This window comes from Neofelis nebulosa, chromosome 5, assembly GCF_028018385.1.
Source record: "Neofelis nebulosa isolate mNeoNeb1 chromosome 5, mNeoNeb1.pri, whole genome shotgun sequence".
NCBI lineage: Eukaryota > Metazoa > Chordata > Mammalia > Carnivora > Felidae > Neofelis > Neofelis nebulosa.
Genome location: NC_080786.1, coordinates 77,896,708 through 77,917,108, shown reverse-complemented (window position 1 = coordinate 77,917,108; position 20,401 = coordinate 77,896,708). Strand labels below are relative to the sequence as shown.

The 20,401-nt window shown below is 46.1% G+C and overlaps 1 protein-coding gene across 6 annotated transcripts in view; it reads left to right on the top strand.

Moving 5' to 3' along the window:
* The window catches only part of DGKG (diacylglycerol kinase gamma), a 203,024-nt gene that overhangs the window by 74,483 nt on the left and 108,140 nt on the right, over positions 1 to 20,401 (top strand). For 4 of the 6 annotated variants that reach the window (XM_058730765.1, XM_058730759.1, XM_058730760.1 and 1 more), the window contains 7 exons: positions 3,707 to 3,756; positions 7,663 to 7,737; positions 8,401 to 8,523; positions 13,175 to 13,292; positions 14,832 to 14,920; positions 17,955 to 18,071; positions 19,043 to 19,135. In XM_058730765.1, coding sequence (XP_058586748.1) covers positions 3,707 to 3,756; positions 7,663 to 7,737; positions 8,401 to 8,523; positions 13,175 to 13,292; positions 14,832 to 14,920; positions 17,955 to 18,071; positions 19,043 to 19,135 — 665 coding nt within the window. The remainder of the gene's footprint in view (positions 1 to 3,706; positions 3,757 to 7,662; positions 7,738 to 8,400; positions 8,524 to 13,174; positions 13,293 to 14,831; positions 14,921 to 17,954; positions 18,072 to 19,042; positions 19,136 to 20,401) is intronic. The other 2 variants (XM_058730764.1, XM_058730763.1) reach the window with 2 other exon arrangements.

Below are 20,401 nucleotides of genomic sequence, written 5' to 3'. Positions count from 1 at the left end.
AAATGTCCAATTATTTCTGAGATTCAGCTGGACTTTGAGTTTGAGGCCTTATATTTGTTCATAGTTACCAGAGAGGATGTGAAAGATGTTTTCATACTAGTGGCTCTCAGACTGGGTCTTTGTAATGGCAATAGAAAGAAACTGCATTTTATTTTATTTTATTTTATTTTATATATATATTTTTTCTTTCGATAATATTTATTTTTGAGTGCGATAGAGACAGAGCATAAGTGTAGGAGGGGCAGAGAGAGAGGAAGACACAGGATCCAAAGCAGGCTCCAGGCTCTGAGCTGTCAGCACAGAGCCCAATGCAAGGCTGGAACTCGGAAACAGCGAGATCATGACCTGAGCCGAAGTCAGACGCTTAACCAACTGAGCCACCCAGGCACCCCAAGAAACTGCATTTCAAAAAACTTTTTATTATAGAAAATTTCCAACGTAGATAAAAGTGTAAAGTACAATGAGCTTCCATGTACCCATCAGCCACCTTCAGTAATTACTGATTTATAATCAATCATACTTTATTTATACCTCCCATGCATTCCCTCTGCCCCAGGATATGTCGAAGCAAATTTCAGACATCACATAATTTCACCTATGAATATTTCAGTACTCAAAAAATATGACTTTTTCTTAAATGTAACCACGGCACCATTATCACATTGAAAGACAATGACTCCTTACTATTGTCTGTTCAGAGAGAAAAGAGGCAGGGCCAGTATAAGAGCAAAAGCACTTATTTAGGGCCTCAGAATAGCAGTTCAGGGAACACAGATTTGGGCAGCAAGCCAAATAGTGCCCTTCCGAGGGAACAGAAGTTGAGGGTTTTTAAAGACAAAAGGGAATGCTTGTATATGTTGTTTACAGAGAATTTTTTTATTGGTGTTGATGGCAGAAGACGAATCTTGACTGAATATAATTGGTTACTAAGGCTGTCACTAAGCAGACTCTTACTGTAGCAAGTTACAGGTGTTAGAATTGAGTCCTTGGAATATTTGAAGTTTGGCCCAAGTCAGAGTTCACAGTTCCACCCAGTTAGGATGTGGGTAAGGCCCATCTACTTGATGACCTCCCAGCTCCATTTTAAAACCCCTTGACATAAGTGACTTGATTTCATTTCACCGTTTATATATCAAATATTGCCAGTGTTCACATTTTCCCAGTTATCTTACATATTTTTAGTTGTTTGACTCAGGATCCAAACTTGGTCTATACATTGCCATTGCTTCTTATGTTTCTTCTGTTTTAATCTTCTGCTTATTTTTTTCCTTGTAATTTTTTGTTGCAGATCTTTGGCCTGTTGAGTTTTTAATCTTACTTGTGTTTTTTTAATGAAACCAAATAAATTCAAATCTTCCCCTGATTTTAATGACTGAAAACAACTTACGCTTTCCTTTTTAATAACCAAACATGTATCTTTTTGGAAATTATAGCCTGAACTCATACCTTTTATCAATACATTAACAATAATAATTTTCATTGTTGAACACCTTATATCTGTTAATCACTTTATTATTTTTTAAATTATTTTAACATTTATTTATTTTTGAGACACACAGAGAGAGAGAGAGACAGCCTGAGTGGGAGAGGGGCAGAGAGAGAGACACAGAATTGGAAGCAAGCTCCAGGCTCTGAGCTGTCAGCACTGAGCCTGAGACACGGGGCTCAAACCCACCAACCATGATATCATGACCTGAGTTGAAGTCAGGCGCTTAACTGACTGAGCCACTCAGGCACCCCTCTGCTAATCATTTTAAATACATTATCTCATTTTAACCTCACAATAACCCTAGAAGGTCAGTGTGATTGTTTTCATTTGACATGTCAGAAAGCGCAGAAAGTGTAAATGACTTGCCCAAGGCCATGCTGCTGAAAAACTGAGTGCTTACACTTTCTAGTTCTACTATCAGTGCATATTAGGACCAAGAGAGCTCTGTGTTAAGAGTTGCCCCTGCCCAGGGTCTGGGAGCAACAGTCGTGGGAAGGTCTGTCCTTCTTTATCTGCTTGGTGAGTCAGCCTCTTATTCTGAGTTCCTCTGACCAGGACATTCTGAAGTTTCACGGAGAATCCCAAGGCCACGATCCTACTTTTAAAGAACCTCAGCTCCTACCAGGATCACACAGCTGAACAAGCACAAGGTGCAGGGATATTAAAACATACAGAAAGATGTAGCAACACACGGGCAACTTAGCAGGAGTGTTGTCACCTTTGGGTACATGCTGAGAGGTCCAGAGTGGGTATGTGGAGGAAGGGGCAGTTAGGGGAGGCTCCACAGAGAAAGCAGGCCTGATGAAGTTAGAACTGGAGGAAAATGAAGACGTGTTCAGCTGTGCTCCCCACTCTGCTTACTTCTGAGATCACAGACAGGATCCCTACCTTTTAGATGACCAAAATCCAAGTTCCCAGGTCCCAGAAATGAAAATTTCGTACTTTGCCCAAATTTCTCTCTCAGATCTTCCTTATCCTGCATCATCTCCCTACAGCTAGAACATGATAGAGGATGTTTCTGAATAACATGTTGATGTTTCAGAAAAATAAATACAGTAGCTTCTGTAGTGGTGGTAATGAGGATTAAATGAGTAGTAATGATAAATTGCGTAGGAGAGTACATTGTACTTATTAAATGCCATATATAAATGTTCATTATTGAAAGAAAAATGAATAATATCTGTTGAGTGCTTTCTACATTCCAAGCACTGTGAGACTTAGGAATAGGGCACAGGAATAGAAGTCTGTATTATATAAGCTCAGTCTTTCTAAAATCTTTAATGAGGTCAAAAACATTTAGATGTCATAATATCGATTTTTGGAGTAATCATAGCTGGCCTGAAATCATGAGGTTAATGAAATAATGTTGAACTTCTCTGCTTGCTATGGGGATGTTAAGAGAAAGAACACATCAATTTAAACTTCTCTGGGTATCTTTTTAAGGAGAGCTAGGTTGTCAAAAATCTTCTCCTAAAGCCTTTCTAAGTATTGAAAAGGCCAGCAAAAATATTTACTTTATGTATGTAGTCTTACTTGGCATGTTTCTTTTATGAACATTTTAAAGGTTTTAAGATATTTATTGTTTTGTATATATCTTTACACTTTATGTTTATATCTTATTTAGAAAAACTAAAAATTATTATGGAGACAAAAAATTGGCCTATCATTTATATGTTAATCCTCATTAAAAAAAAAAAACAAACAAACAACCTAGGAGAAAGAAAACATCACAGTCTCCATCTTACAGATAAACAAACATGGCCAAACAAAGTTAAATGACTTGGTTGATGCCCGGGATGGTAGGACAAGGCCAAGATGTGAGTTTGCCTAAATCCACACCCTTTCCGTGTGCAACAGAAGCAGTATCCCATTTATAATTTGGGTGCCTCTACCCACCATCAGCTGGGCATTTGCTTTGAGTCATGTTCCAGTGATACTGCGAGATACACATGCTCGACCAGGAATCATACCGTGACCTGGATCTCATCAGCCACAGTTATTGGTTAGACAGGTCCAGAAGCCAGATGGCTTGGTTCTCCACCCTCTTCCCACCCTGTCTGTAAGAAGTCAAACTCTGCGCCTGGGAGGGTGGGTAACCTGGCTGCAATAGCCTTCGCCCCAGTGACAGAACTCATCTAAAGACTGACAGCATCAGAGTCTCAGCTCGTCCCTGGTGCCCAGAGGACACCTCGAGCCTCACCTCTGTGTCTCTTGCAGTCATGTTTCGTCTCTATGATTCAGATGAGAACGGTCTCCTGGACCAGGCGGTAAGTTCTCCCTCCAAATGTCCCTCCTGAAACCAAGAAAATCTCGGGGAGAGGGGAGCGAGTAGAGGAAGAGTAAAAATTCCCAGTTCCATATTTATGGAAATAGCAGTGTGTCAATATGGGCTACAGAAGTCATGGTAGAACTCCTCCCCCACACACACTACCACTTCGAATAGCACCAGCCAGAGGGGGAGTGAACTCCACCTGGCCTTTTCATTTTAGAAGCCCAGGATCACAAAATCTCAAAATGGGGAGATGCTTTAGTGTCTTATCTAGTTTAACTTCCTAGTCTTCCTCTTGTGCCCGGGGTATTAGCTCAACGAGTCTGGTTCTTCCTGATCGGAGCACATGGTCCCATCCCATTGAACCTGGGAAAGCCTGAGCCCCGCCCCCACTTTCCCTCGGGAATAGGCAGGGATAGGACAGGATCATGGGGTGAAAGGAAGGATGGAGAAGGAAGAAAGCAGAGAGGAGAGAAGGCAAAAAGAATCAGACAGGCCTCATGCTCACGGCCAGCAGTGTCAGAGACAGGACTCCTTAACAGAAAGGCTGTGAGGGCGAGGGGCATGGGGCTGAGTCAGACCAGTCCCGTGGGGAAGGAAGGAAACAAGTCCGTTAGACCACCTAAATCATCCTAACGTCCTCTAAACCCCAGGGTGCCTTTAAGACATTACTGCAGCCACATCGCAATGCTGTGGGTTGTGTCCTGCCAAGGAACAGCCAGAGAATCACAGACACTCAGGCATTGGATCGACACATGTTTGTTGAGTGTCTGCCACACGTTGAGCACCGGGGATAGCCAATGGACGGAAATCCATGCCCTCGTGAAACTTTCATCATCGTGCAAGCACATTCACTACAAAGCATAGCAAGATACGTGTTAGAGAGATGTGTGTACTGGAAGACAGATAAAGGAGGGAAGGAAGTGCTGGGGGGAAGGGGCTGCAGGTTTAGCTTGAGGAGCCAAGGAAGGTCTCCACCAGGGGGCATTTGAACAGGGACTGGTAGGAGGTGAGGAAGTAAGTCCTGGGGATATCCAGATGAAGCACCTTCCAGGCAGAGGGAGCCTCAGTGCAGGGGTCCTCAGGGGGCTTGGAATGTAGGTGGATTAATGAAGAGGCCAGAGTGATGGAGCAGAAGAGTGAGGAGGTCAAAGTGAGAAATAGTAGGGGATGAGATCAGACAAGTGATGGCCAGGGGTGCTTGCGGGGAGAGTCTGTAAAACATACCAAGCCATATAGGTGACTGGGAAAGTTTGTCTTTTTACTCTGGAGAAGTGGAGAACCACTGGAGATTTTGAGCAGAGGGGTGACATGACTTCAGTTTTACCAGGTCACTCCAGCTGCTCTGTTGAGACCGGACTGTATGGACTCAAGCAGAGATATCAGTGAGGAGGCTGTTGGAATAGACAAGACAAGAAATGATGGTAGCTTGCACCAGGGTAGAAGCATTGCAGCTGGTAAGAAGTGGTGAAGTTCCAGATCTATTTAGAAGGCAGCATCGGTAGATGGAAGTGAGTCCCATTAGAAATATCTGATTCAACTTCCCACGGAGGATCGTTGGAAGATGGATACTCAGGCTGTGTGTGAAAGCTCATAGGAATGGCGAGTTCAGCTTCTCCCTTGGGACAGCCATTGCACTGCTGGGGGCACTGTTAGAGAGGGCGTCCTTTCTGCACAAAAGGCACCTCTAGTCTGCCAGAGAAATTTTCTACACAAAACAGGATTCTTTGCTCCACTCCCCTTCCCCCAACCCAGCAGGGAGGTCAAAACAGGCCAACCTTCAACTCCTTCCCTACAGCCCTCTGCTTACTTCTGCCCTGGGTAGCTGACCAAGACAGCTGACCAGTGGAATACCAGTCCTATACAATAGGCCTTTCAGTTTCTGAAGATACTGTCACATCTACCCGAAGATCTTCTCTAAGCTCAAATTCCACAATTTCCACACTGTTTCTCATAAGGCAGGCTTAAATAACCACTCTGACCAAGCTCTGGTTTGTCAGTGCTATTCATTTTTTTTTTTTTAATGTTTATTTATCTTTGAGAGAGAAAGAGAGAGAGCGGACAGGTGGGGGAGGGGGAAAGAGAGAGGGGAACAATGAATCCAAAGCAGGCTCCAGGCTCTGAGCTATATAAGCACAGAGCCCGACATGGGGCTCAAACTTGTGAACTGCAAGATCATGACCTAAGCCGAAGTCAGATGCTCAACTGACTGAGCCACCCAGGTGCCTCTGTCAGTGCCTTTCTTAAAATGTGGCACAGAACTTAACCCACTCCTCCATGACTCTTTAAGTATCCCCATGTGGCCTGACCAGGGTAGACATCAGGGGAACAAGGTCTTCCTAAAATCTACCTACTAGGCTTCCTGAAAATGCCCACCCATTCACACAGGCCGAGACTGAATCTAATTCTCTGTTCCTGAATCACATTGTTTTATTAATCAATGAATCTTGGAGCCAGCTAGATCTGCAAGCTCTTTTTCTTTGGAAATTTTGCTGAGCCCTGTCTCCACTGTTCTGCCCACTTCCTTATCCCAATTTACTGCCTCATCTGCAGTTTTGTGATGGATTTTTTTTAATTTAAATAAAATACAATTTTTAAAAACCCTGCTGGGCTTTAGATGGCTTATTTTGACCCAGCATTCTACCTGGTGGAGGTAGCACTTTTATTATATTTTTTAATGTTTATTTGTGTGTGTGTGAGAGAGAGAGAGAACGAGTAGGGGAGGGGCAGAGAGAGAGGGAGACACAGAATCTGAAGCAGGCTCCAGGCTCTGAGCTGTCAGCCCAGAGCCTGAAGGAGGGCTCAAACTCAAGAACCATGAGATCATGACCGAGCTGAAGTCAGACACTTAAATGACTGAGCCACCCAGGCACCCCTAGAGGTAACACTTTTGAACTTTGCTTCGGTTCACCAATGTGTCTCCCCAGATCAATCTTACTTTGAACATCTTCGATGGTGCCCAAGAGATGCAAACCCCTCCTCAGTCCACTGTGTTTCTGTGCAACACTGGGTGTACTGATTCATTAGCGTCCAACAATTCTGTGAGGTTTTAAATAAAGCCTGGTCTTGGTACTAAACAAAAGGCTCACTCACCAGGCAAATGTAGCCCTTATAAATTTCCTATTCACAGAGCCCTGGGATTAGGGCTGGATGTGATGCAAAGGAAACCGAGGAGATGCCCCAAGTGACCTAAATCATAGTGCCTGAGCTACAGCCAACATAGTGGCCCTATATCCAACTGAAACCGACCCTTGAGGGGTATAGATGGATCCCAAGTTGCTAAAGCTATGGGATGGGCACCTGGGTGGCTTGGTCGGTTAAGCGTCCGACTTCGGCTCAGGTCATGATCTCACGGTCCGTGAGTTCGAGCCCCGCGTCGGGCTCTGTGCTGACAGCTCAGAGCCTGGAGCCTCCTTCAGATTCTGTGTCTCCTTCTCTTTCTGCCCTCCCCTGTTCATGCTCTGTCTCTCTCTGTCTCAAAAATAAATAAACGTTAAAAAAATTTTTTTTAAAAGCTATGGGAATGAGGAGGGATAAAATAGACAGGAGAGAATTGTGTTGGCTTATAAATATTTAGGGAGCTACAGTCACAAAGAAGGGGAAAACATGGGTACCCTCTATGCTGGGTCAAAGCACAGGATTGGGGAAAAAGGTGAGTCCAGGTGGGTCCAGGAGGAGGTCGGTGTTCAGTGACCTTTCTCCATACCTCTGACTTATCCATGTTCTGTGCTTCTTTGAGCATCTACTCTCCATAGACCTTTGTAGTCAAGGCATAAAGAGCAGAACAGTTACACTGTTGCTTCTTGTGCTCCGCCCCTGCCCAGGAGCTTCGCTGGGGGTTGGATTTTGAGACTTGCTCTTGAAAACACATCTTCAGTGGTTCTCTCCTCTTGATGTTTTCCAGGAGATGGATCGTATTGTCAGCCAGATGCTTCACATTGCCCAGTATCTGGAGTGGGATCCCACGGAGCTGAGGCCTGTGAGTTTCCAGAAGCAAGGGTGACTTCCACGTGAGCCTCCAAAATGAAAAGCAGGATTCAGGACTTGGATACAAATGTTTACTGTGCATGCTCTCCCAGACTTAGTTTCTTATAGGCAACTTCTCTAGGGTCCTATATCTTGACCTTCCACTTCTCTGACAGGAAAAATTGAAGACATAATTCAAATAGTAATACCTAATAATACTCCCTAACCTTTCCACCGGAGTTAAATTTTTATAACAGGAGTTCAAGGAACTTAGAGCTAGAAAGAATTTTAAAGATTTTCTCAATCACCAGGTAATATTAATAATAATAATTACACTGGGGGGGGGCTCCTGTGAGTCAGATATTAGATTAGACATTTTATATTCATTTTCTCTTGCCCTCACTACAGTGCTCCAAGCATAGCAGTGTTATTTTCATTTTACAGATGAGCAAAGCAGAACCCAGAGAGGAGTGGCTTGCCCAAGGCCACACAGTCAGGGAAGGGCAGGGCCAGGCACTGAACACTGGCCTCCTCACCCCTTTTTGCCCCCTCACTGCTCTGCTCACTGTGAATTAGAGGGCAAAGATAAGGCAGAGCAAAAGAGAAAGAAGGAGACAGAGGGAGGCAGGGAAGTGCAGGATGAAAGTGGACAATTGTTGCTCTCTGGGTTCTGCAGATACTGAAGGAGATGTTGCAAGGAATGGACTACGACCGGGACGGCTTTGTGTCTCTAGAGGAATGGGTCCACGGAGGGATGACCACCATCCCACTGCTGGTCCTGCTGGGCATGGATGACTCTGTAAGTCAGCAAGCCTGAGTTCAAAGAGCTCTTGCCTTTCAGAAGCATCAGGCTCCACGTGGAAGTTAACATCTGTATACGGCCTTGGCTTCTGCCCCAGACCCCCATGGACACACCAGATACTCTAGGCCAGCCCAAAAGTCCTCTCTTTTTACTGATTAGTGCCTGGCATATAATTCATTCATTTCACAGAGGACATTTTCTAAATTATAACTAAGTAAAGATACTGTTCTGAGTGCTGGGAGGGGACACAGATACAGTATTCATCCACCAGAAGCTTATACCCAACCGGGAAGAGGTGGGGGGGGGGGGAATCAAGGGATAATACCATCTTTTCCACAAGTTAGGTTAAAACATGCTAAGAGAGTTGAGGAAGGAAGAAAGGGAGAAGGAAGGGAAGGAAAACTACCGATCTGTCAGAAGGTGGAGGACATTCAGTGATGGTATCTTATTCAACCACCAAATCAACCAGATAAGATAGATATTTTCCCCCAATTTATGTAGATGGAAAAGTGAGATTTGGGGCCTAAAGAGCAAAGGAGGAAGCAGAGTTTATTTGCACTTGACTCCAAAGATCCCACGCTTGCTAAACCTCCCACACTTAGAAGTGAGAAAGAGGGAGAAGCCTTGGAGGTTGTTTGCCCTGGCCGGAAGTACATGTGGGATTCTGGTATCTCATCCTTGAGTGTAAAGATCAGGTAGAAAGACTTTAGAGGATGTTGGATCTGGTTCTCAAGGATGGATATGATTTGGCAGATGGAAGATGATAGAAGAGAGAGTTTATGGCTGGGAGAAAAGCTTGGTCAAAGACCTAAATGACAAAGTTCAGAGTGTATTAGAGAAACCTCCCAGTTTGATCTGAGTAGGGGATACATATAGAGGCATAATGTACGCCTGCATCTGACCTAGTCTGCTTATTTTGCAAGGGAAATGCAAAAGGTAGGAAGGATACCCATACACAAGGTAGGAAGGATAAAAACCAGAAGTACACATCGTGACATTGAGCATTTACCAGGACCATCGCATCAGTTGTGGACGACACTTCTTGGAGGTTATTGAAATGTCAGAGAGAAGAATGGCACATTCAGCTGGGTCAGCCTATAGCTGGCTGCCACTACCTATAATGTCTCCAGGTGACAGTTCTGCAATTCAGGACTGCAGTTCAGAACCTGAGCCTCTGTTCCCAACACTCAAGAACAAAGAATCCTGCAGTCATCTTGGCACGTCCAGGTCTTTCCAAGTGCTAACTAGAAATCAAGGACCCAGGAGCTATGCAACTCCCTTCTTATTCCTTAGGACCCAAAAAGTCAGAGCTGGAGAAGATCCTGGTGATCCGTGGTCTAATCCCTTCATTTTACAAACTGAGGGCCAGAGAGGTAAAGGGATTTTGCCAAGGACACACACCTAGTTAATACCAGAAGCTAACCTCCATATTTCGGAGGAGCACACGTCATTCAGTGACTCTTTACCAAGAACATTCCATGGGCAAGAACCCACGTGAGCTAGGACATGAGGTGCTCAGATAAGGAAGACATACTTTCTGCTATCAATACTTGGATCAGAGTAGAAGTCCTGCCTGGGTGTTGTTCCAGCATACCTGGTTTTTTCTCTGAAATGTGGGAATGAAAATGAAACACTTTAATCACAAGGAACCAATTTCTGTTCTCTATTCTGTTTTGGACTTGGTAAGTCCAAGGCACCACACGACTCTGCATGGAGCCGCTGTCTTAGGGCTGGAAGAGGGAGAGACAGACTATTTCTTCAACACTGTCCCCAGTATCTCCCCCAAATTCCAAAACAGCCATGTAGAAGACCATAATTTACATCAATAGAGTGACAGACAAAAGCAAATGCCAATGTGGTTTTTATTGATCAAAAGTTTTATGCATCTAATTCTAAACATGCACTAAATTGTAAGTTTTTGCATCTAATACTCAGGACTCTGAAGAAAGCATCCCTCAATGTCTTAAAAATCACATGGCTCCTTTGGCTCTTTCCAAACCCACTTGTGGACACTGAAAATGTCTGAATGGCACACATGCATGTGAGAAAGAGGCTGTGTCGGGGGGAAGTTGCAGCCGCACCCTCGCCCCTGGTTCACCGCGGGGAGGTTACTCCCACAGCCTGTAGAAATGAAAAGGCCACATGATGGTGCTATAACCCAAGCAGAAATGTTGCTTTAGCCTTCCCCTCCATCCTTTCGCTTCTAATCCTGTATCTAGGAAAACAGTATCTGAGAAAAGGAAAGTCAGCTAGCTTAGTTAATGAAGGTATTTTCAGGTAAAATGACCATCATTCAGGCTACAGGAAGGCGCAGTGGGGTCCGCTGAAGAGTGCTGTAATCTCCTTTCTGCCCAGGAAAGAAAACCCTGGATTGTAGAGGCAGGGGAGAGGGACTAAAGGGCTCAGGCCAGCAAGACCCCCAGTTATTAAATCAGTTGCTTGTTTTTTTATGGTCTTGGATTATTTATACAACTTCTCCAAGGCCCTCTTTCTTTCTTTTCTTTCTTTTCTTTTTCTCTCTTTTCTTTCTTGTATAGGTAGAAGTCTACCTCCTGACAGGTAAACGGGTACTTCACTTGTTTTGTGTTCCCTAGTGTCTAACACTGAGAGAAACTTAATAAAAGGGGTTTTTTTTTTTTTAGTTTTTTAACGTTTATTTATTATGGAGAGACAGAGAGAGACAGAGCATGAGCATGGGAGGGGCAGAGAGAGGAGGAGACATAGAATCCGAAGCAGGCTCTGGGCTCTGAGCTGTTAGCACAGAGCCCAACACAGGGTTTGAACCCACAGACTGCGAGATCATGACCTGAGCCGAAGTCGGACACTTAACCAGCTGAGCCACCCAGGCACCCCTTAATAAAAGTTTTAATTCACACTGTGGTAAGCACTGGATTAGTAGCTTTACTTACATTATTTCATTTAATTCATACAAAAATTCTCTGAATTAGATGTTTATCAAATGAGCGGATGAATCAATCTTTTTATGAAACATTTAATCAATTAGTAAAACTGTTTAGTAAAAGTGGAAATCATTAGATAAAAAGACTGTAATTCTGTAAAACTCAGATCTTGAAACAAGCAGGATTTTGAGGTGGTGAGATGAAAAATGCTTAGCCTTCCCCCAGGAGGAGACCAGCATTTGGAAAGGCAGATGGGCTTTTCTAGGGACCATAAGGAGCACAATCTGGGCACAGGAATGATTCTGGCTGCTGTGACCAGCCCAAACCAGAGGTGCCCAGAAGTAGGAACTGGGGTATGAGTCTGGCACCCTGACTGCCAGCCCTCCCCACCTTATAACAGTAGTTCTGACTGCCCTTAAGACCAGCCCAGGGGTGTTAGTCTTTTGATGGAGCCCATGAGAAAAGTTTAGGGACAGCATACATGGAGGCATACTCCTGAAGCCACGGCCTCCAATGAGACTGTGCTCCTAGAGCTAGAAGCTGGAAGAACTGGTGTCTCAGGGAGGGTGTGTGATTATGTGAGGCTCGGCTTATCTAGTGGGTAAGGATGGATTTGTCCGTTCAGGAGGAAGTGGTTTAACCCTCTCTATTTCTGCCTCTTTACTATTTTATCTGTGTACAGAAAGTTGAGAGAAGAATGTTGTTTTCACTAAACTACTTTTGCCTGATTATAAAACTGGTGCATGCTCATGGTAGAAAATGTGAAAAATGCAGAAGAAAGGAGAAATTAGAGATTAAAATAAACCTGTAGTACTAACAGTGGCTAACCTCTGTTGACAGCCCAGTGACATTTCTTCTCATCAAAGATCTTATTGTATGAAACTGAGATTATATTGTCCAATTTGCATTCTAGTTTCTTCATTTAGCATTGTATCGTGAGCACATTCCCATGCCATTAGATACTCTTACTAGTATCTTTTTGATGGCCGATAAGTGATATGGATGTACAACTAACCAACCTCCAGATAATTTTGAGACCTTCAGGATATTTCCAATTTTTCATTAAAGATTTTTTTTAATGCTTATTTATTTATTTTGAGAGAGAGAGAGAGAAGGAGAGAGGGAATCCCAAGCAGGCTCCACACTGTCAGCACAGAGCCCGACATGGGGCCCAATCTCTTGAACCGTGAGATCACGACATGAGTTGAAATCAGGAGTTGGACGCTTAACGGACTGAGCTCCCCAGCCGCCCCCAATTTCCAATAAGGCTGGATTAAACATCTGGCAGAGCACAAAAATGTTCATCTGACTTTTCAAAAATTATTTCTTTAGGATAAAACTCAAGAAGGGGAATTTTTAAGTCAAAAGTTACAAACATTTAAAGGATGATGATGGATGGATGGATGGATGGATGGATGGATAGAGAGGGAGAGATAGAAGACAGATAAAAAGTCTCTTCTGACTTACACTTCTGCCAACCATGTAGGAGAGGTCTTATTTTATCCCCCATACCTACACTCCTAGTCACACATTCCTAATGTGTAATATTTGCTCACTTTAAAAACAAAGGACTTTGTTTTGATCTGTGCTTCTTTTGAAAGAGTCCCTAAAACAGTTAAACAAGTGGATAGCTTGTTTCCCATACAGGAGAAGAGTCTTAGAAAAAAGAAAAACCTACAGGAGCCGCTCCCTGGCTTTCATTCGCATGGAGCTGCCTGCTCAGCATCTCATTCCTCGTATCCCTGCAGGGCTCCAAGGGGGACGGGAGACATGCCTGGACCATGAAACACTTCAAGAAACCCACCTACTGCAACTTCTGCCACATTATGCTGATGGGTGTTCGGAAGCAAGGCCTGTGCTGTGTTTGTGAGTAAACTTCCTTCAAGCCCCTTTCCCCAGGAAGCGTCTTGAGCCATTCCAGGCAGAGTCTAGGTGCTTCTGCCTCCCGGCTTGAGGGACCACCTATATTGTCCAACAGCAGGAAATAAAACAAGAGCTCTGTGTCCTATTTCCATCTTACCCAAGTCAAATGGACAAATAATGTCCTGTTAGTGGAGTCCTGTCATGGGCTGCTGAGCCCTAGAAAAAAATCATTAATGTTCACGCACAATTTTAAAACATCTCATAGTGATTTTAATTGGGTTTTGCTAGTGAATGTTTATTTTGCTGAAGCTAGGGGGTGGTCATTAATAAATAGCATAAGAATGTATTGTGTAAATGCATGGAACTTACGACTCTCCTTTGGTTTGTCTTTATAATCCATTTAGTAAAGTCAGGAGAGGAGAAAAAAACAAAGGCGAAAAAAGAGGGGAGGGGACTGGAGAGAAGAAGTGGAGAAAGATGGAGGGGAAGGAGGGAGAAGGGGTGATGGAGGAAGGAGAAGGGAGACACGGAGTAGGGGAGCAGAGGGAGAGGGGAAGAGGCTACAGTACAAAGGCTTTTTGGGGCCAGGGCCTGTGGGTGCAGCCACCTTACCATACAGGTAGCGAACACTCCACCTGGACCCACAAGAGCCTGGTGAGCTGCCGCTTGTGTGCTGTTCGGGCCACCAAACTGTTTCATCTAAACATGCACACATGAGCTAGGCAGCAAGTGACCCAGCCACAAAAGTCACCTTAGCAAAGCAGGGCCCTGTGCCAACTGAGAGCCAGCATCAGTGGGCTAGTGGAGGGGCCCCCAGGCCTTCCAGCTCCGACACTCTTCTTACAGAAGAACCCCATCTTATTCCTTGTGGGTTAGAGGCCTCTGGGCCTCTACAGTTTGCATAGTAGTAAAGAGTAGTAACAACCACAATAATAATGTGCGGAATAGCTATTCTGACCAAGACATGTAGTGCTTTACACACCTTATCTCAGTTAATGCTGTAAAAGCCTTGCAAAGAGAAAGGCAGTTTTGTCCCCCAAACCCTGAATTTCAGACACGTGAAGAAAGTTACCCAAGATTATGTGTGTGGTTACCAATGGCAGAGCCAGAGTTCAGGCCTAGGCCTGCCTAACTCCAAATCTCTGAAATTAGAACACCCCAGCCTTTCTCTTTCCTCTCCAGCACCCCCAACATACATGACACTGGCATACTGAGAAGGTGGACTCCTCATGTTCTCCTTAGCAGAAAATGCCTTTCTGAGAATGTTTTCTTGCTGCGTTCACTCTCTGCAGTGGAAAGCAGTGTGTTGGAATAGAGGGTATAGAAACACGCCTGGGAGAGAAATGTGGACTCTCTTCTCAATAAGCAACTGGAGACTATGCCAGACTTCCATGAGGAAGGCCAACTCCATATGTCCCCTGCCTCTGACTGGCCACTCAGAGGGAGGCATGGGCCTGGGCTGGAGTGGAGGTGGGCAGACGGCTAGCCCTCCCTAAAGTGGACACTCAACAAGCACTTTCCTTTTTGTTTTTTTGTTTTCAGATTGTAAATACACTGTCCACGAACGCTGTGTATCCAAAAACATTCCTGGATGTGTCAAAACATACTCAAAAACCAAAAGGGGCGGTGAGGTTAGTGATACCTGTCGTTCTACTGCATGCTGCATCCTGGCCAACACGTCCATCACCACAGATTCCTGAGCAGGAAGCTTTATCAAGTCCCTTCTCTGCCTCAAGGGCCACCCTTAAATCATCCCATTCATCCATCAATCCATCAGCATCTCCGCAGTGCCCACCATGTTCCAAGCACTGTGCTAGGGGGTTCGCAGGTTACAAGATGGTCCTCAGCCTGTTCCAGAACTGTGGAGGCTAGTGGGAGAGAGACAGACATGTAAGCAAAGTACAAAGAAGTGAGCTATATGATAACGGTAGGTCCATATGGGACATACAGTGGAGGCACCAAGGAGGAGGCCAGGGGAGTTTCCACAAAGGAAGTGGCATTTGAGTTGTGTCTTGAGCCCACATCATGAGGACTTCACAAGGCATCAAGGAGTTCAAGGCACCCTAGGCAGAAGAAGCCTCGAGTGCAAGGCATGGAGACATGGCATATTCCAGACCCTGTAGTCAGTTTGGTGGGACTGGGACAGAGGATGCTTGTAGGGACGTGGTAGGAGATGGGCTCTGAAAGTGGTAGGTCCAGCCTGGGCAAGTTCTTATGAGGCCAACCGAGGAGTTGGAAAGGGGTCTCTTACACAATGAAGGGGCCACTGAAGAGCTTTAAGCACATGAAGAAATGATTGGGTTTGCGAATTAGGTTAACTGCTCTGGCACCATGGTGCAAGAGAGACATCAGAGGAGGGAAAAGAGCTCCTCCAACAGTTCAGGCAAGAGGCAGTGCCTCACTGAGGGCCTGACAGGGTGTGGGGGGCACTCTGCACTCACTACACTCAATACATTCGCAGTCGCACCGTGGTGGCTGTCTCTACTGAGTATCCCCTGGTTATGCCGATTATTGGATATTTTGACTGTCTCCCTGGCTGAGGTAGAGGAGATGAAGGGAGAGTTTGAGACATAATTTTGGGGTACCGCCACCAGGACTTGGTGATGGGGATGTAGGGGATGAGAGGGAGAGAAGAAGAGGTCAGAAGTGGCTTCCCAGTTTTGAGCTTGGCCATTGGGTGATGCCATTCACAGAGTGTAGAAATACACTCTCCTTAGTATTAGCAAGGGAAGGGCACTCTAAGTTCCTGTAGAGGGAAGAGACCATTGAACCTGAGTCAGGAGATGATTAGCAGCAGGGAGTGGCATCCAGCCCTCCACAAAAGGACTCGGGAGAGAGAAGGGCACCTCCAGGATATACATGCATGCCCCATGAGACACCGCATGGTCTCTTGTCTACTCCATACACCGCTCCCTTTTCATGTTCATACCTTTCACCAGGATGCACTGTGTACCTCCTGAGCTCATGCCCTATGCCTACACTCTGGCCACTTGCCACATACAAAACAGAGGGAGGCCCCTGACGGGCCAGTAGGGCATAGTCACAAACTCCTGAGTCTCCAGGGCAACCCAGATTGCCAACTCTTCTGATCCCAGCAGAGGATGGAGAAGGCAGCATAGTGATGGGACACAGCCGTGGGCTCGGAGTCAGAAGACCTGGCCGTGAGTCCCTACTTGGCCACTTACCAGCCTTGGAACCTAAGGCCGGTCCCTTAACCTCTCTGAAGCCTCATATGTTTCTCTCCAAAATGGAGATCATAGGACTCTTAGAGCAAATTCAGTGTGACCAGATAGATGACAAATTGATTAGGAAACTGGGTTCTTTATACCTTCAGGGGTACACAGTGGCAGGTGAGAGGCTGTAGAATAAACATGACATAGCTTCTAGAGCAACAATTTTACCAAAAACCTTTTTGGGGGGGAGGATGTAGTAACTTAATTGATAAGGAATTTAAAACTTCTGTTTAGTGCAGATATGGATGGTATCATGCAGATACGCCATGTGTTTTTAATATTGTTTGTAGTTGACACTTCAGGCTATGCCCTCACATTCCTCCAGAGGCCACATCTGCTGTTTGGAGTGCCCTCGAGGACACTTTTGAGAAGCTCTGTAGAAATGCTGGACAGAGATAACTGAGGGCTTAGGCTCCCAGAATCTGGTGTCATAGGCCACTGTGGCTCCACTTACATCCACACACAAACACGTATTTTCCCCGCCTGCTTCCCACGTTCCTGGGTTGCCCTAGTGGCATTTCCTGGTCAGCGTGCAGGTACAGCCAGCTGTCCAGGAAACAGATGTGCAAGCCGCTGGCTGCTGAACCACACTAATTTCTTTGGACTTTTCTCTAACTTCCTTCTAGAGTGCTTCTCAACCTTAGCTGCACTTTATTCATAATCATTCAGGGTGCTTTAAAATAAACTGATGAATCCGGTCTTCAGAGACTCTGATTGATTTGGTCTGGAGTGAGGGCAGGTAAGTAGGACTTCTAGAAGCTCCCAGGTGGTTCTAATGAGCTGAGAGCCACTGGCTTATAGAAGACTGGAGCGGGGAGGGAGTCTTATCCTTCACTGAACACCTCCAAAGGGCCAGAATTGTGCCAGAGAGGCTCTTCCAAGTGTGCTATCTTTTTAAATGCTCCCAGCAAACCCAGAGGTGGGCTTATCATGCCAAATTCTACAGATGAGGGTCCTGAGACTCAGAGAGGTGCAGGAACTGGCCCAAGGTCACCTGGCAGCAAAGTGGAAGATCGGTGACTCCAACCAGTTCTGTCTGCAGCCCAAGCCCTTTCACGCGTCCCTGCATCACACTGCCTTCCAGAAGAGGGCGCGCACAAGCACATCACACTTGCAGACCATTCTGCAAGACAGACAGATGGACTGCCAGACAGGATGCTGCTCAGAGGCTAGCCTACCAGGGTGAATGAGCTATTCAAAGTGCAGGCCAGGTGCTTTTTGTCTACTTTGATTAGGATGATGGTGGTTAGGCAGGGAGGGACCACGTCAGTGCACTTCAGCAGAGCAGCCCCATATCCACTAAGTGCATCCACCGAAGGGAAAGCAACCCCTCCGCCCTGTCCCCACTCCTCCCAGACCCTTCTCCTCAGGCTCAGGGCCCAGGGATGTGGCTCTGCAGCCTTCCCTGGTATCCTTCCCTTCCCTCCTGCAGGTGATGCAGCACGCGTGGGTGGAAGGGAACTCTTCTGTCAAGTGTGACCGGTGCCACAAAAGTATCAAGTGCTACCAGAGCGTCACCGCGCGGCACTGCGTGTGGTGCCGGATGACGGTGGGTTGGAGAGCAGGGTGGCCCTGTTTCTTTCCAGTGCGTTTTTGCTCAAGCCGCGGCCAGGGAGCAGTGGACATCCCACCAGAGGGCATGAGCAGAGCTAGGGGAGCAAGACTGGGGGGCCCAGAGCCCCCGTTCAATGCTCTAACAGTGCCTCCAGTGAATCACCAAGCTTCCCAGAGAGAGGCCAGCCCCAGAACCAGGGAAGCGAAAACTGCTTAGGAAGAAGCAGGCAGCTGTGAGCAGCAAGCCAGACCATAAACATTTTCCTCTGGGTGTCATCTGGGGCTGGGAGCACAGAGTAGGGGTGGAATGAGACAGCAGGGCCCCTGCTCCTCAAGACATCAGAGAATGGCACACTCCTTACAGCAGCCCCACTGCTGGGGCCACGGTCCTGCACCTGCTTCTGCCGGTCACAATTATCCGCAAACTTCTGGACACCTGGAGCTGCCCAAGCTGCCCGACCTGCCCGCCAAAGCAAACTCTGTGCCATGTCTTGTCCCCTTGACCAGGTATCAGCCTCAAAAAGGATGTGCCTCTAAACCAGACTGCAGATCTCTTAAAATACACAGGTTGAATCTTGGGTTTTACTTCCAGTCTCCTGGGAGTTTGTTCAGTAAGATCTCCTTCCTTACAGAGTCTCAGAGCCTGGGGAGCAAATGTCCAAGGGGGGTTCTGAAATCCACACAGTGTTGCCCTGCTGAAGGGTCACAGGCCTGCCCATGACCATTTCACTCCAGCAGTCGTGGATAACACTTGGTCTTCTTTCTCTGTCTGTAGCCAGCTTGGCACCCCTGGCCACGCCACACCACACACACACACACACACACACCCCTATACTGCCAAAGCCAGCAGTGCATAAGGATTTGGGGGAGTGTTGCATAACTGCCTCCCCAGCAAACCTCTGAACCCTCACCCTTGACATTTCCTTGATCACTTTCATTCACTCTCATCTTCATTGTCCCCTCTAGTTTCACCGCAAATGTGAATTATCAACGTTGTGTGATGGTGGGGAACTGAGAGACCATATTTTGCTGCCCACTTCAATATGCCCTGTCACCCGGGTAAGTGTTGCTGCCCCAGCAGGTTTCTCTGGGTTCACATTTCAGGTATAGGTGGCATTCAGGCGGGTTGCATCCCTCCGAGGGCTTCCTCCCAATTCCTAGGGTTTGTGTTTTCACTACAAGTTTGAAAGGTCATTGCCACACTCATCAGATTATGAGAGAAAACTCCTCTGACTGGTTCCAAGCAAATTGGCCACCTAGAATGCTCTGAAATGGCCCATCAAGGGAAGCACATGCATTCTAAGCACCTCTCCAGCAGAGCACAGTTACAGGACTTTCTGCCACCACCTGCACATGGCGAGGCCTCCTGGGTCCCCCCTTGTCGCTGTCAGCCTGTCTCTTATGTCTAAACGTGGAAATTCCTCTGCCTTGAGGATTCCTACTTGGGGGGCCCAACCCTGTTTGGAGATGAAAGCAGGAAAATTCAAGTCCACTTATCTCCATCTGAAACTTTGTCTCTTATGTTGAAGACTCCTCTTTCTAAACCAAACCCCAAACACCTTAACTGTCCCCTTCTGTCTTGAAGATGTTGCCGAGGCTCACCGATCCCTCATATTTCATCCCTGACTTGACTTGCTACTCCTTTTTCATTAAAAGGCTGAAGGAAAAACACCACTTTGGAAAACCAGTTGGCAGTATCTTGTAGGTTGGAAATACACAAACTCTGTGACCCAACATGTCCTCCTGTGTATCTGCCTGAGAAATGTGCGCATTTAGGGGCACCTAGGTGGCTCAGTCGGTTAAGCGTCCAACTCTTGATTTTGGCTCAGGTCATGATCTCATGGTCATGAGATCAAGCCCCTGGTCAGGCTCGGTGCTGGTTTGGAGCCTGCCCGGGATTCTCTCTCCCTCTTCTGCCCTTCCTCCACCCAATTGCACCACTTGCTCGAAGAAAGGGAGGGAGGAAGAACGGAAGATGAGCATTTATTCCACCAAAAGACCTGCACAAGAATGTTCATATTGGTTTTGTTCGTAACAGTCAAAAACTAGAAACCATCTAAATGACTGCTGACAGAGGGGTTTGAGGCATATCGTGTAATGGAATACTGCATTGCAGTGGGGAAGAGCTCTGCTGAGCTGCAAAAACATGGATAATCTCAAAGATACAATGCTGAACAAAAGAGGCTAGACTCAAAAAAAGACACTCCCTAGGATTTCATTTATGAAATTTAAAAGGCAGGAGTGATGCCTGAAGAGGCAGTAGTTATCAAGGCATGTAAGGATGCAGAAATTCATCAAGCCGGAGATTTAGATTGGAACATTTTA